This window comes from Leuresthes tenuis, unplaced genomic scaffold (genome assembly GCF_036924035.1).
Source record: "Leuresthes tenuis unplaced genomic scaffold, fLeuTen1.0.hap1 SCAF_10, whole genome shotgun sequence".
Classification (NCBI taxonomy): domain Eukaryota; kingdom Metazoa; phylum Chordata; class Actinopteri; order Atheriniformes; family Atherinopsidae; genus Leuresthes; species Leuresthes tenuis.
In genome coordinates, this window is record NW_027325364.1 from 11,983,638 (window position 1) to 12,000,314 (window position 16,677).

At 38.2% G+C, this 16,677-nt stretch overlaps 2 protein-coding genes and 1 long non-coding RNA gene across 5 annotated transcripts; 1 reads left to right on the forward strand and 2 right to left on the reverse strand.

The window, feature by feature from the left end:
- The first annotated feature begins 3,382 nt into the window (after window positions 1-3,382).
- Window positions 3,383-9,454, forward strand: LOC140316264 (uncharacterized). The gene is made up of 7 exons (XM_072394025.1): window positions 3,383-3,437; window positions 3,797-3,938; window positions 4,023-4,151; window positions 6,317-6,463; window positions 7,708-7,761; window positions 7,862-7,966; window positions 8,993-9,454. Exons 1-7 carry the CDS (start codon window positions 3,435-3,437, stop codon window positions 9,112-9,114), a joined length of 702 nt encoding a protein of 233 aa, XP_072250126.1. The 5' UTR covers window positions 3,383-3,434; the 3' UTR covers window positions 9,115-9,454.
- Window positions 9,455-10,282: 828 nt separating this feature from the next.
- LOC140316960 (uncharacterized) lies at window positions 10,283-13,716 on the reverse strand. Its single transcript, XM_072395046.1, has 7 exons — window positions 13,695-13,716; window positions 13,491-13,572; window positions 13,267-13,316; window positions 11,600-11,716; window positions 11,320-11,342; window positions 11,120-11,225; window positions 10,283-10,923 (listed from the first exon to the last, which is right to left on the reverse strand). Exons 1-7 carry the CDS (start codon window positions 13,714-13,716, stop codon window positions 10,652-10,654), a joined length of 672 nt encoding a protein of 223 aa, XP_072251147.1. The 3' UTR covers window positions 10,283-10,651.
- Window positions 13,717-14,242: 526 nt separating this feature from the next.
- Window positions 14,243-16,203, reverse strand: LOC140315665 (uncharacterized). Of its 3 annotated transcripts, XR_011917279.1 has the most exons (5): window positions 15,436-16,088; window positions 15,266-15,335; window positions 15,085-15,133; window positions 14,704-14,817; window positions 14,243-14,594 (listed from the first exon to the last, which is right to left on the reverse strand). It is a non-coding gene; the product is annotated as an uncharacterized lncRNA (long non-coding RNA). The 3 variants fall into 3 exon arrangements; XR_011917278.1 differs by having other exon boundaries at window positions 14,704-15,133; window positions 15,436-16,203; XR_011917280.1 differs by lacking the exon at window positions 15,085-15,133 and having other exon boundaries at window positions 15,436-15,908.
- Between the last annotated feature and the right edge of the window lie 474 nt (window positions 16,204-16,677).

The window sequence follows — 16,677 nt, forward strand, 5'->3', positions numbered from 1 at the left end:
AGAGGTTTCTTTTTTTACTCCACATTCTACAAGTCTCAGAGACATCAAACCTTGTTTGTACTCTATCTTCAGCGTAAGCATGGTCTCACGTGACCTTGTCAGTACAGTGTTGAAAGAGCTCATTCAGCAGAGCAAGACAATTGCTTCCTCAGAAAAACCACATCCTTCCTCTTTAGAGAACAAACCAAAGAAAAGTGTCTACATTTCTTTGCTGCTGCTTTTCCATCTCTCTTTTTCTTGGGGGTCCCACTGACACAGTTTAATTGGTGTACATTTGAAACAGAAACTTTACATACTTGCACATGACAACACACTGCCGACTCTCCCACACAGTCATTTTAGTCCTGCTGAGGGGACTGGGCTCTGACTCTACATGCAGATTTGCTTCTAAAATTGTCTTTTGTTTACCTGTTTACATCATAACAGAAATATCAACATGTTCCTGGCAACGTGTTCCTCTGTTTGAACGTGCCATCCTTACGGTCAAGCAACGGCAAAACTGAAACCTCAAGATAAGCATGACTAGGTTTGCTGTAAGTCAGTTCAGAGTGATTTAGGTGCTTAGTCATCTCTTGTCCAGTCATCTCTGTACACTGTTTGAGTGTTGCTACTTCTGTGGAGGTCTGCAAGGCCTTTGAGGCAGCCCCTTAGGCAGACCCCACTTCCTCAGCCTTATACCCTGATTCATGGGGAGGTGACATGTTGCTGCAGTTGCTGGTTTCTGAGAAAACTGAGTTCATACATACTGGTAAAACTTCATCAACTTAGGGTCTCTCAGTCTATTTGATAGGACAATAATGCAGAAGTTAATGCAATTGAAACCAGAACAAAGACTCTGAAAGTTGATACAAAAGTAGTCACAAGGAGCAGTTTTTGGGAAAGTTGTGTACACAAATGCTAATGAATTGGTAATCAGTGATCAACTTGAGAAATTCTCACACTTATGTTACATGTTATACAGTCATTAAAGAAAGTTAGCTGGAAGCTTATCATTCCTTTTGCATAGCTTTGCTTTTTTCGCTTCTCAGTATTAATATAAATTCTGTTTAAAATATCCCCTGGCCATAAAAAAACATAACAAACCAAACTGTGAACGTAAGGAAAGGTCAGTTTGCCTGACAATAAAAACACTTCATTAGAAACTTCTAACAATGCTGTATTTCACCACATCTGAAGGCAGACATGAAATGAAGAGGATTTTAGCACTGAATACCCAAGTTTTTTTGGACACACTAACAGCTGCACCTTCCATGTCCAACACTTCAAGTGATAAAGCAGTCTGGAAGTAGTAAGTGAACTCTTAAATTTAAGGCTTCGTATAACCTGCTTTAGCATCAGCACTCTGCAGATGTTACTATGTAGGAAATTTGCATAATTTTTTGCATTATTTATTCATTTGTTTATTTAACAGATCCTCATTAGTCAAATGCCACAACAATCTGCTCATCTTTAAATCAACAGTTTTTCTTTACATACACTGATTAAGAAAAACTTAAATATTAAAAGTATTATTACAGTACATTACAGTGAACAAGAGATGCACCGGAATTTTTCTGTGACCACTAATCCAATTAACCCATAGGAGTCTGTAATATAATATAAATTACCCTTATGGCTATATCTGATTATAATAGCCTTTTAAGGCACTAAATATAACCTGATACCCCATGTGCTGCGTATCAAAATGTGCAGAATAATCTCAGCTATCACATTGAAAGTGCTAATCAATGATCCGTCCAAGAAGTCAGTGCATGCTAACCTTTCAGACCAATAATAAGCTCAGTAAATCTCAAAATCCACCGCATACATGACAGATGCCGGCGCGGGCGCAGACTCTTAAGGGTTGAAATTCTATGATATCTTTAACATGCGATATGTGACAAAGAGTGGTGAAACAAGGACACAGTTCAGGACTGAGGAGGCAGAGACAGTAGTTTTAAATAAGAAAATAAGTTTATTGGAATAATACCAATGATCAAAACTAAACCTAGACAAAATGAGAGGGGGGAAAAATCTGCTGGGAAAGAAGAAAATGCAGAAAATATAAGAAAGGTAATTTTATTCACACAAATGAACTAAAATTACCACTACAACACAAAATTTAATGATTATAACAGAATACTAAAATCAGCGGGCTGGGACCTCAATGGGAGGCAGACTACTAAGGAAAGTGCCCCTCCTCACTAACCTGGGTGCGACACTACACAGCAAACACACAACATGCAATAGAAAGTGCCCCAGTGCCTACTTGCATGCAAATGAGGTCCTCACCATGGTGCCTCGCCTCCCACCTGGAGACACCGTCCACAATAATAAACCAACTGGGCGGCCACCCTCAGAGACAATCTTTGACACAATGTTCTCAACATCATGAACAGATGTTACTCTAAAGAAGATAAGCATTCAGCAGTTGAACAATTTGACTCACTTTTTGGGCACTTGCGCACACAAGGCAGATAAAAGTCTTACTCTTTTTTTTCTTTCATCAAATTAGTCCTTCCGTTAAATGTTGATGAAGATTCTCAATCATCCAGGTCATAGTAATAATAAGAGCTTGAAAAAGGGCAACTTAAGTTTTTCAGAACTGAAGAATCCTTTCAAAAGAGAGATGAAATGTCTTCAAGATCCAAAGAGAAGTCCAGTTGCCCTTATTCAAGTTATTATAACATGCCGCAGAATGTTAATGCTGTGAGGAACAGATTAAATGAGAATCTTCTTATCAGCATACAGCCTGTCTGATCTCCCCTTTCTGAGACTGTCAGTGATACTCTAAAGATTCAAAGCAGATATTCTGCTCATAATTTGTCTAAAAAAAAAAAACATCTTATGCACATGTTGAAAAGGTTAAAAACTACATTTTTAAACTGTTTCTTAATCTGTCTGTTGGCTCACAATTCACAAATAGTTGACAAATGACTATATTTTGGTCCTAAAAGTATATTTTATAATGTTAAAAGTAATATTCTTAAGTCTTAAAGGTGCAGAGTTGCTCATTAGTAATTTCTGTGGTTTACTTCTTGTTTATCTCAAATAAGTATCAGCATGTGTAACCAGTAACTTGGTATTTAATGAATGATAGATAAGAGCTCACTTGAAGTGATCTTATCATTGAGCAGTAGGTGGAAGTAAGATACAAGCTAGACAGACAGGAAGTATCAGGCAGTTTTCGACCAAAATATTATTTTCGGATGAAACGAGAGAGCAGATGGAAATAGTGGAGGTTGATGGAGGGCTTGTTTTTTTCTAGACAGCCAGGGGGTCCATGTAGAGGTAGATGTATGATGAGAGCGTGAGGCAGAGATAGAGCAAAAAAACTGCCTTTCGTGATGAGTCATTACTGAAGCGTTGTGAATATACCTCTGACACACTTCTGGTCCCCTTTCATTCTAACACTCAGAGGGTCCTAGGTGACATCTCGTGTTGACTTTTCCTCCATGGTAAGTGAAGACAAGATTTTCAGCTTCTTCTGCTGTCAGACAAATCTTTGATGGCTGTATTTGTACATGTTTATTTGATATTTACATACTGTATTCACCTTTGAAGTTAGTCAAGTATTAGAACAGGACAAATGTAAAATATGAATATGCAGCCTGGTTTGTAGCTTTGTTGCCACATTATTTTAAGACAAACTTGAATCCAGAGAGAAAGCAACTGTAGACTTGTATGAACTTTTGACTCAATTTCTGTTTTTATCGTCATGTGAATATATCTGACACTATCAATAATCTATTTCATTCTCCCCATCTTTCTTCTCACCCTCCTTTGTCTCTTCTCTCTCTTGTTTGCTGCTTCGAAGATGCCGCCACTATATTATTTTACCTTTTCCTTACTGTGTAGTCTTCTTTTGGTCTCTTTCGGGGTCTCTATTAAGTGTAACAAGACACAGTATGAGTGGCCGGTAGATAATCCCAAAATTTGCTGTGACAAGTGTCCACCAGGTACAGTAACTTTATTTCAGCTAAACATATTTAAACATTTTGATGCCATCAGTGTTTAACCATAAATTACCTTGTGTGCTCCAGGTCAGCATATGGCTCGGCGCCCTCAATCCAGCACTTGTGGTATTGAGTGCAAGCACTGCGAGACTGACCTCTTCTCTGATAGCTACAATGTGAATATGGTCTGCACTGTTTGCAAAGCTTGCAATAAACGTAAGTAACTTGACAGCTTTTGGCCCTTGGGGTGCAATGCTCGTGTGTGAAGTTATAAATTAGACTAGAACTGTTCCCTATTTTGCTAGTTTACCCTTTTATAAGTGATGAGTCATAGCCCAGAACACATCAGGTTACTATAAGTCTTTACATCAGCAATCTTCCAATTTGATTTGACTCTTATCAAACAGGCAGATAGAAGGTGTGGACTAGTTTTGATTTGAACAGATGAATGATCAAACATTACTGTAAAAGTATTACTTATATCCTCACCCTGTCTCCTTGTGAGAAATTGTGTTTTTTTGCTCATAATAGTTGAGTATGTGAGCTCTTTCAGTGATGCTGAGTCATCTGTTGTCCTTACTGCTAAATTTGACCAGTTTCAGGGCAAACGTTTCAGACACAAAGTTAGTTGTTACTCAGCTTTGTCCAGAGATTATGCTTTCAGGGAAGTTTGTCAGTGTAAAAAAAAATTCAAATATGTTAGGGGATTTCCCATTTATGTCTCAAGGGGGGAGACAGTCAGAAAGAGATGAAAGAGCAGAGAGAGAGAGAGAGGGGGTCTGTGAAACTATTGTTGAACTAGCTTGCTGACAGGTTTTGATTCTGTTGGTTAGTGAGAACAGCAGCTTCTGTTGGCAACCCACCAAGGCAAAAGGAGGTGGAAAGAAGAAAAAAAACATGAACATGTGATAAACAGATTGAAGCGCAGTACAGGTCTTTGTACTGCTGCAGGTGATCAAAAACAACCTTTTTCTAAATGTCACTGTGGAAAAAAATGATAAATTTAGTACAGAAGTGACAACAAGTTTGCGATTCTCAGTCTGAATTTCAGCTACTAGGGTGTTTAAGCAAAATTAACCAAGAAGTTTTCTTTACATATTGCAATCTCAGGGCTTGCACGTGTAAGTACATTTGTCATAGAACATTTCACATTCATCTGTGTAAAATAAGATATTATAAAAGCAGAACCTCTGAGCAGAGGAAGGTTTACATTTGCATCTGTTTTGCTCCACTAATTACATTTTAGACGCCCACCTGTATGTGTAAAAAGTACACATACAGGGGCATTATGCCAATTAAAACGTATGGAAAGTAATTTAGAAGGAAATGATTCAACCCACACAAAAAGTTCAGTACATACTGATTTTTGCAGTACAGATGTTTCTGTTGAGCTCTGGTGTTCATCATCAAGTTCTCAAATGCAACATTCATTCAAGAGTCAGATTGTTTGGATTATATCAGTTGTGCAGGCGTTTATATGAACTACTCTGAGCCTCTAATGCTTGTTTCTGTGCTCTTCATTTACTTGCATGACAATCCATTGTAAAAAATTATAGAATAATCATCTCAATTTGCTTGTTTTTTTAACCTCATTCCGACTGATTATCATGGGACAACAGGGTGAAGTAGTAAACTCTTCAAGCCCATCTTCTGAACCACACCATGCACACGAGTCTCTCTTTTGTGACCTCTGAATTCCCAGCGAGAAGGGAAAGTAAACAGAACATTACCAAACACTGTTAAATGTAAAATTATTCTCATCTTACCTTCAGTTTTTATGGTTCATGCATACTATAGTGATGCTTGTAGGACACGTTGTTTCCAGCTCTGAAACACAGCAAGGTGCTCTCTAGCCAGGGTGCTGATGATATACTGAAAATTAGTTTGTGACTGCTGTTATGGTCAAATCTCTACATGTGTGGGTTTATACAGCACATATAATCCCTCTCTGGACTATGATCTTAAATGATCCAAAATGGTTCAACAGTTATTATCATGCTTGATGCAGTTTTTTTTTTTTAACTTTGTTTTGTAATGACTCTGGCTTTGTGGAAGTTTTAAGAGCACTTTTCTGTTTGCTCATGTTTGACATCAGATCAGAGTGGAAGACCAAAGCACTCTGTAAGAAAGAAAATGTTTCATCAAAGTGAAACTGCTCTCACTGAGAATTAGTAGCTGACTTTGAAGAAGAGCTGCTGATATAACCGTTATGACTTACAACCAGAACCGTTTACCTACTGTGCCCAGTTTTTGAGTCATTTCACATTTTTTAAGTGTCAGGTGTCAGGTCTAACAGACACTCTACTCATGTATGTGTGCATAAGTCTCAGAGCTGTAATATATTCTATGCTTTATTTTTTTTATGACTGTTTTCCCTACAGCTAACATGGAGCTTGAGTCCAACTGTACTTCCAGCCATGACACAGTGTGCAAGTGTAAAGCTGGCTTTAAATGGCGGGACCAGTCCTGTACAGATTGTGTGCCGATGCCAACCACCATCAAACCCACCGGCCCTCCATCCACTACAGGTGAGATGCACCTGCTCTGCACTTGTAACCAAATTTGACACGAAACTGTAAACTGAAAATATATTTTAGCATCACAGTGTTTTAGTTCCATTGGGAACAAAGTAAAACACATAAAAGTTGCACCGGAGGGTTATATTATCAAGATATGATTAGGAAAAGACCATTTTTATAGCTGCAAATGAAAAGAACATCCTGCTACAAACTCAACAGTCGAAAAAGGATTGATGCTAGAATGCATTCAGCATATTAAAGAGAAGACTATTTAACCCTAGTATAATGAGAGGTTACTATAAATGTAACCATGAATAGTTTCTGTTTCTGCATCTGTTGCACCACAGCCAACACGATAGTTGGGTGTGGTTAGAAATGTGGTCATGTGCATTCATGGCCTTTTTTAAAAGTGAAAAGTTTAACTGCTGGAGGTCACCAAAAACTTCTCTATGTTAGATTACATATTTAGTAAGTTTGGAAGTGCAAAACCTTTTGGACAGAACTAAAACAAAAAGATCAGCAGATTAGTTTTACACCGCACAAAGCTTGCTCTGTGCCTTATCACCACTGGTGCTTGAGGGCAGACACTGATTATAGACCAGCTGTTGCTATATCTGTCCTTCATCTTAAGAAACCAACACTTAGAGATGGTGAGACATGAAAAATTAGAGGTTTGTATCTTGTCAAAAAATACTCCTGAATGTTATACTTGAATTACATGTAGAAACACATTCTATGACAATCTACCAACACGATATCTTAAAGCAGCACAAAGCAGCAAAGTGGATCAAATCTTAATTTGAGATGACTGACATGTAAACATAAACCCTTAAATATAAACTGCGGAAGGGTCACATATATGAATTAAAATAGGATACAGAATACTGCAGCCTCTTTCAAAAATGTTTCATCAGAGAAAGCTTATCTCTTCATCTTATTCTCCTATCCAATCGCACTTCCTGACCAATCATTGCTTTTTTCAGCAAGGAAACAAGAGCTACAAACATAGTAGTACTACAACACAGTGTAACCATGGAAACAAACAGTACTGTAGACAGACTGTTGTAGTGCATCTAAGGTAGTTCTGATTTGCAATAACTCAAGTGAGCTTTAAATTATTTCAACGTGATGCTGACACTCTTTGAGATGAGTTTATCACAGGGATGTTGTGTGATTGTGAAATTCTGCCTTCCTGATAAGAGAGATCCCTGTGCTGAGCTGATAAGTTGTTGTTTTTTTTTGCTTCCTTCCAGCTTCCAGACTCGGATACGTCACCACACCCCAGTCACCCCTTGAACCAATCAGAGGTAAAGTAGGCATAGGGTTATGTACCACTGAATTTATCTAAATTCTTAACTTGATGTTGACAATAATTCTCAAAATGTTTTTTCTTACACATTTTTACAGATACTGTGTGGTTCCTGGTGATAGTTGCACTTCTGTGTGCAGGAATTACACTAGTTGTTGTAGCAAAAATCAAGCCATTTCTGCAATGGATCAGGCTCAATCAAGGTTAGTAGACATTGTTTAAAAAGGAAAAAAGACATTTTAAACATTTATTTCAGTTTTATTTATATAGCACCAAATCTCAACAAATGTCATCTCAGGGCACTTCAAATATACAATCCAGAATTAATTGTTATACAATCTCAATCCAATCAAATCTAATTTCCCCCCCCCCCAGTTTTTCAGATCATTTTTTGGACAACCCAATGATAAAGAATTACAGTTGTCCGATCTTGAAGTAACAGATACATGCACACGTTTTTCTGCATCACTCTGACACATGATGTTCCTAATTTTAGCAAGATTACAACAGTGAAAGAGGGTAGTTCTGGAAAACTGTTTTATATGTGCATCAAAGGATAGATTCTGGTCAAAAATAACTTCAAGGTTCCACACCGTAGCATTAAAAGTGAAGGAAAAGTAATCTAGAGTAAATACATAACTAGACAATTTCTGGACCAACTGATTTTTATAGATTGGTATAGCTGAGTATCATCAGCATAGTAATGGAAATGTGTGCCATGCTGTCTAATAAGATTACCAAATAGAAGCATGTATGAAGTTAAAAGAATCGGTCCAAGCACAGAACCCTGCGGAACTCCATAACATACTCGGGTGTTTGAGGAAGATTCTTTGTTTACAAGAACAAACTGGAATCTATTAGATAAATATGATTCAAACCAACCCAATGCAAAGCAGACTAATTGAGACTTTCTTGCTGTTTGCAGCACGTACACATGAATTATACCAAGGAGCCATCCTCTTCTGACTGATTGCCCTCATTTTCAGAGGAATTGTCCACATTTTCCACCAACAACAGTTCACCACTACCTTATTGAGTTTGTTGTACATAATCAAGTGGGCAGATAGTTGCGTGCCAATTTTCTGGTTAATTTCTAAAAAGACTTGTAGTCGTCATCGTTGAAAAAGATGCATTTACCAAACGTCATGTGAATGGTCTGAACATCTGTGTTTATCTTGTATATCATTCAGATTTATTCTAAAAATCTTTCTTCTTCTCTTGTTGCTCAGGCTACATTTTGACTAAAAATACTACGAGACCTCCAGCTACAGAAGATGAAGATGTGTCCAAACCTGTCCAGGAGATGTGTGGGAAATGTGACCAACCTCTCGAAATATGCGTGAAAGAATAGAGCCTGATCAAGGATGGACAGGAGCGTGACAGGATATTTAGTGGAGCAAAACAGATGCTAAACATTTGTAACTACTGTGGACATTTGTGACATATCAGGGTAAACGGAACTCCGGTTCAGTTTGATTAAGAGGACAATGAAGCACATTTGCCATTTCCTGGAAGAAAAGGTGACTTTTTGACATCTATGACACTGACATGAAAACAGTGGATAAAAATGTATGAATCTGGAGGAAGCAGGAAACAGAGTGGGACACTGACAGTTATCCAGAGTTGTGCAATCTGCTGTTGAAAATTAGTGTGTACTAATGTACACAACATTAAAGAGATTTAACCTATAACATCTTCACATGTATATCTACATATATATACATGTGTATACGTCCGCCTGGTCGTACAAAAAAAGCTGGAAAAACTCTGTAAACATGTTGTGCCATCCAGCATGAATTTCAAAGTAGTTTATCTCAGTAGGATGCTTGGTTTTATGTGTCCAACATGTTTTCTGTGTCTACCTGAGGGGCGGATCTCTTCATCCAGTAATCCAAGAAAAGGATATTTTGATGTGATACGTTATCACAGTTCCTGTTTTAATGCAAGCAGGATGTTTCCTAACCTTGTAGTTTTTAATGCCTTACCTTAATCAACCAGATTGTAGGACCTACCCTTAACCAGGTAGTTTGTAATGTGTAAACAGTTTAATGACATTTTGAAGTAATTACTTTAAAACGAGGATGGATGGGATAGAATTCAAACTTGGTTATTCAACTTGACAGCCGTGTCTGTAGCTTCATCCCTCAAACCCTCCAACCTCCAAACATGGACTTTGTTGACTGTTAAACGTGAAGTTTCATGTCGTTTCATGGCTATCTCAGAAAATGTGGTGACACTTTGTTCCGCCATGGAGGTATGTTTGTGTCAAGTGGCATGGAAAATTTCAAAAACCTTGTCAGTGAAGGCATAATATTGTAATGTTATGGCTGATCTTTATGTCTGTATGTGTGTATATATATATATATATATATATATATATATATATATATATATACATATATACACATATGCATATATGTGTGTGTGAATAGACTTTCAGCTATTGTAGTTTTGCAGTCAGTTGTGAATATCAAATGTAATCACTTACATACATTTCTTCTCTTCTTTTTTCTAAATAAAACTTTATTTCACTCTACATGCCCAGTACTCGGATGCAATACTTCAGCTGACAGAGCTTTTTTTAGGAGTATTTACAAGATTTCTTAAATTATAACGTACAAAGAGGAACAAATTCCATCTGTTTATCCTAGCTGTATTAAATTATGAATGTGCAGTGTGCAGTGAAATTTTCCAGAAAATTCATGAAATAATGTTAACTGTGATCCCTTTACAGTTCGTCAGAGGATGATGAATCTTCTGCACACTCATCTGTGGTTGTGCTATCACAGTTTTACAATCCCTACATTCAAAGTAGCGTATCTTAGTGCGAGTCTGGTCCCAACAGTCATGACCTCCAAAACAAATCTCCTGGGACCTTTGCGAAGGCATCACAGCGACTCCTCCTTCGACACGTGGCAGTCTTTCCCCTGCTCTTGGGAGGGGAAGAAAATGTTGTCAATCTCTCCGCTCCTCTCTTCCTCAGAGAGGTGAATACAAGGGGAGGATGTAGGATGAAACACAGGACAGTCTCTCTCATCTTCCCCGTCGCTGCTTGCTCTCTCAGCAGTCTTGCTACCAAGAATAGTCGGCCCAACTTGGCCTGTGAACTGACTGAGCAAGCTGAAGATGACCGTGCCCGGGTTGTGGACGTGGACTGAACCTACAGAAAGCGATAAAAGAGAACACGTAAAGGGATGTTATCAGTCATCTGTACTAACATTATTTAACAGAATGAGACTACCAAGTTCAACTCATAAGGATACCACAGCTGCTTTTTTAACACTCCATTTTCTTTATGACCAAACCATGTGAGTAAAGGACTTGAAATGAAAAGTCTTAGTTTTACTCAGCAGTACCTTGATTAGCTGCTGAAAGTGACGACGGCTGCTGCTTTGTACTGAAAGAGTCTCTGTGGAACTGATGAGTTGACTCCTTTGATTTGTGAGAGGTGTCTTGCACCTCCTGAAGAAAAACACAACCGTCATTTTACAGCAAACCAAACCAAAGTGACTCAGTATACTGTCTGTAAACACATGAGAGTTCTTAAGATACGTACATCATTGCACAGCTTTGCAATAGCTGAAAAAGAATAGATGAAATAGTGAGTAACAGAAAATTCTTCTCTTCACAGACATTTAGCGATGACTCACCAATGTACATCATTCATGTAGAAAAACAAAGAATGAGAAACACGTTTGCAAAGGTCATGACAAAGTTCTAATCACAACAATTTCCAAATGTCTCAAGTTAAATGTTTATTGTTTCTCAGAAGTGATTTACATCACAGAGTTCCATGAAGACGCCAGAAGCCTTTCCGAATGGAAAGGCATTCTTACTTTGCCTGAAACACGGCTCGTCCTGTGGGCGACGGATGCAGAACAGGATCACAAGGGCCACACATCCCACAAAAAGAACTGGACACAAAATGGCAGCCAGCTGAGTGTTTGTGTTGTCTGTGTAAAAAAGAGAAAAGATCAAAGACTGTGAGGACTTCCGAAATCGCTTACTGTTTACTATTAAATGTTGATATGAAGTTCTGGTATCCCTGCAAAAAACAATGTAATGTATTAATTAAACTAAGTTATGCGTTGTTATTCTCTGCACTCAGTATACAAGAAGACTAGATGACCTCCTGAAAGACTTTAAATTACAGCCCCCTAATTCATATAATGAAACATAAAAGAGAAGCACAGAAATATATAATTGACAGGAAATAAATAAAGGGGAAATTAAATAGAAATTAAAAACATTTATAAGATGATAAACTCAGAAAATAAGTGATTCATTATCTGACCTAGAAATGATTTTCATTTCCTGCCAAGGAAGTGAATGAATATTGCTTTTCCTCTCTGTTCTTCTTGATTAAGCAGAAACTACAAGCCAGATTTGAATGAAAGCAGTGAGGGGTGAAGCATGGACAAGTGAAGAACCAGTTCATTTTGGTGTCTGTGCCATGAGCAATGCAGAGCCACCACTGTGGCATGATTGTAACCTTTGAACCATTAGCCTGAGATCAACTGATGAGAAAGTGTGTGATTGCTTGCATCAAGCTGAGTTGAAATGACCCAAAATGACCAATTAATGTAAGATTGATTCCACATTCAGACCACAACTTATTTCCAGTCACCACCACAATCAGCTGCTGTGATCATGAACTCTAAGACAACCTTTTCCAGGTATCTTAGTCTCGAAGGTCAGTTTATAGTTTCCTTTTCCATTGTTTAAACTATCCCTCAGTTCAAATCCGTGTTATTGCTGTTGATCAACCAAACAGCAAAATAAGAATTCTATTTGTGTCTGTGTCTGAAATTAAACGAGAACAACTGTGACGCTGCTCCAAACATTACTGCAGTCTATCACCATTACGATAAATTACTATTTATCACCACTTCTACAGAATATGAACAAAATTCTACCTCTATCAAAGCTTTATTTATTGTTAGAAAATGTTTTATTAGTTTAGCAGTTTGGCCAAAAATCTGTATTTGATTCAAGTATTTTAACAATATAGTCAAAACTTGCATTATCACGTCAGTTGTTTTTCAGATATTTGGTCATAAAGCACTAAACTGAGAGGCTTTTCGTGCGATAATCAAGCTTGACAAAATGTCAAAGTTTCATCGAAGGTATTGTGATTCATCATCTGGGGACCATTGACGTTCAACCAATTTTGAGGGGATTGCCATTCTCACCAGAATTTCCCCCCCAAATTTACTCAATTCCACAGCAGTTAATTAGATAATAGTCAAGATATTTCACAAAAAGCCCAAATAAGAATATCATCCTGCTGGTCACCAAAATCCTCTTTTCCCCTTAAAACCATGAATATAAGCACAAACCACCAAAGCAATCCATTCAAATTAGTTGTAGCCTGGTAATAAAGTGGCAGACCAAATAGTAAGTACGACATAATGGCTAAAAATGATCTCTTTCATTAATTCCATAGCTATTGAAAATGTTGAATGCTCCACACACAGCTTTTCCTCCAGTCGTATACACTCACCCAGTTTGGTTTTATTGCCGGGATCTGTTGGGACTGACTGAGGGCCAGACCTGTGTGAGATAACGGAGAAAAATCCCAAATATGTGACTCCATAAACAAGAAAGGTTTGCAATGACCTCTACAAATTCGAAAATATTCTCATTGTAACTTTGAGAGCATTTCTTAAACTCCACTCGTAGAGTTAGCATTAGTATTCAGTGTATCCAGGGAAATCCATAACTCACTTGGGAGGCTGACAGGTGTTGGTGAAACCCAAGGAAACAGAGTCAGAACTCTGTGTACTTCTGCCTGAGATAACCGCTGCTACTGCAGAACAGAAACATCACAGGTTTGGTTTCACATTTCAGTGAATAATAACGTCAAAGAAAATCTCTCACTTGCTTTTACTTAAACAAACTAAACTATTACTCCTGTTGGGCAAAAGTTACATTCTGCAGCTGCTCTGTACATTTAGAGTTCAACATGCTGATGATAAAATAAGGTGTTGCTCTTCTGATTTTGGCCTGGAATCTTGTTTAATTTCATATCCCACTGTGGTTTTCCCTCATTTCCTTTCATTGTGTGACTGTCAGTGAAGGCATAACAAACTGCAACTCTGTCCACACACACAAAGACTCCTCTTTAACCCTGATGTTGTTAAGCCACTTGGGGGCACTGGAAAAACGTGAACACGTTAGTAATATGTCATCACCGCCCACTTACTGTTTTGTGACAATTTAGTGTGCAGAAGAGTTTTCAGAATTGCAGGCAGCAGGAGGAAACAACACTAAACATTAAATCTGTTGGCTGCACAGACATTTACCTGTTGATAGTCAGTGGAAATGTCGATTTGATTTAGTTTTTCAGCAGGTTTTCACAGCTCTGTCATATCAATATTAGACTCTCATCTGATATAGATAATATAATTACAGCTTTTTTTTTTATGTTAGATTCAGATGTTAGACTTGTGTGTATTATGAGACTTAAGGCAGAGTACTTACGGTACTGGATTTTGTACAAAACATGTTCTCTGTCTTACAAGTCTGCATGAACAATCTGGTCATTTTTTCCACTAAAATTCAGTGTCGAGACACAGAGCTCAAAATAACTGTTTTTATTGATGACACACCTGTGAGTAACTGCTGGATAGCTCCTTGTATCATGGGACCCTGTGGCCCGGTGCTCAGAGTTAAGATCTTATAAGTATTTACCGGTTGTGTATTGCATCTTTTCACATTTTTTGCAGTTCTCTGATGAAAAGTCTTTCTCGACACATCTGAAACCAGGCTCACAGTCGCACTTCAGATTGGCCGTCCTAGTGCAGTTCTGAACCACTCTCAGATTATAACCTAAGACCGAAGAAAAAAAGAGGTGATGTTAGGAACATCACTTCCATACAAACAAACAGGTTTTATTACATTATAGGAGCTGTTTAAGGCAAGAATAATATTGTTTTACTTGGTGAGCAGTCTCTAAAGCAGAGATGACAGCTCTCCTCGCGGTTCAAGTTCATATCTGTGTAGCTTCCATCAGAGCAGGGTTTACACTCTGTACAAGACTTCTGAAACATACCTGACAGAACAGAGAGCAACAAATAAGAACAACCGGATGGTACAAGGAGCTGAGAGAGTCTGAAAGCCCATAGTGCATATCAATGAAGGATGTGGTCAAACAGCATAAAGTCAGGGTGCAGCACGCGTCATTACAAATAAAGAAAAAGGTAGACAACTCATAGTGATCTTCAGTGCTTAATCACCGCTGATTCATATAATATAAAAGTAAGTTAACACTACATTAGCAGCAGACAGGAAAAAAGAAAGTTCAGTGATAGAAAAGCACCTGCAGGGCAGAGGTGACACCCATCCCCATCGGAGGTTGCTTGTATCCCCTGACATATTAGCAGAAATAAAAAAAAAAACAAATAAGATAACATTTTCATGCAGAACATAATCATTCATGTGGCTTTTCTTACATACATGACGGATTGTTTACAGTGAAAACAAAGACGCTTTCTTTTTACCGTGGGATAGCCGAGCACCTTCTGTGCAGACAACATCAAGGCAGCCACAAAGTATTGCACAAATCTCATTCTGTGGGCAAGAACTTAAAAAATACGCAAATAAATATCAGATTTAAATTACACCTTCAATAAAAAATCTCTTATTGTATACAAAATACAAGAGGTTTTACCTTCAGTGTGATGCTTCTTTTGTTCTGCTTCTATTAATTTAACTTCCTCAAAGTGTGCCTCTCCCCTTCTTTCTCTGTGTTCTCACTCACTTTACCCATCATCTGTGTAACTATTTCCTTACCTGGTTATATCTTCCTGTTGTACTGTCTCCTCCGCCCACTGTCTACGAGCGTGCTGCAGATCTGTTTACATGTTCTGCGCTTACACTGTGAACCATATCCTACCAACATTTCTGCATCACAGCCTCATCATTTTCCACTCAAACTGTAAGACATGACGAAGAATAAAAAGAGAACATTTTCTTCACAGATTATGGAAGAGTAGATCTTTATCATAGTGGCAGTTAGGCTTTCAGTTCTGATTTGAAGTTATTTTCTAATAATTTTTGACTAGGCTGTTTCTTTTTTATGCTTTTCCCCCTGAATTAGAGCAAGTGGTGGCAGAGGGTCTCAGAAGTACCATTAGCTAAATGCTACAAAGCATTGTTGCAACAATGTTTTCACGGTTACTCTGGATCATTCAGTGGCATTACTGATGACAGTTCATTTTCCTGGATGCAATTTGTTCTACTTGTAATAAAAAGCAATAAAACTGAGCTCCTGGTTGTGGGTCTCAAGGCCTCCAAAAGGTGGGAGATCTTCTCGATGTGGAAGAAAGTTCCACCGCCTTTCCATCACCTGAAGCTTTCAACCTGGGGCATCACTTTGGACTCCACACATATTTGTTATATTTCAAGGTTAAGCAAAAATCTACGGTCAAATCAGCTGTCTGTCTGTGAATTCAAAAACATCTGGCCATTGCTCTCAGACTCGGACTCTTATTCATGCCTTTATAACTCTCCTTATGGATAACTGCAATGGATCTCTGTCCAGAGGGAAGCTGGAAATAGCTATGGATAGACATAGAGTATGTGCAGATTTCCGGGGGTCTAACCTACAAAAAGCCTTCCTCCACCCCTACATGCAATCCTGTAATCCACAGTCCTGGGTCTGTCCTTCATCCTCCAAGGCCGATGTTCTTGGTTGATTATGTCTTCTTTCCTGCAGTCATTGTCACAATTAGTTCTTGTTCTTGTCCCATTAGCCCCAGTCTATGTATCTATAAAGAATGACTCCCTAAGAGGAACAAATAATTGCAAGCTATTCAAATTTTCTGGCAGATGCTGGCAATGTGGGTTTTTTGCCACACTTTGACACATGACACTTTGGCAGGTTGGGGATCAAACCAACAACCCTCTGAGG

Bases quoted from the DNA above. Each gene is read 5' to 3' on its own strand.
- LOC140316264 (XM_072394025.1), top strand. The intron at 3,939-4,022 runs GTACAGTAACTT...TGTGTGCTCCAG, and splicing joins CTGTGACAAGTGTCCACCAG to GTCAGCATATGGCTCGGCGC. The intron at 7,967-8,992 runs GTTAGTAGACAT...CTTGTTGCTCAG, and splicing joins ATGGATCAGGCTCAATCAAG to GCTACATTTTGACTAAAAAT.
- LOC140316960 (XM_072395046.1), bottom strand. From the start codon at position 13,716: ATGTACAGAGCAGCTGCAGAAT. The intron at 13,317-13,490 runs GTGAGTTATGGA...TATCTCACACAG, and splicing joins AACACCTGTCAGCCTCCCAA to GTCTGGCCCTCAGTCAGTCC. The intron at 11,343-11,599 runs GTAAGAATGCCT...ATTCTTTTTCAG, and splicing joins CGAGCCGTGTTTCAGGCAAA to CTATTGCAAAGCTGTGCAAT.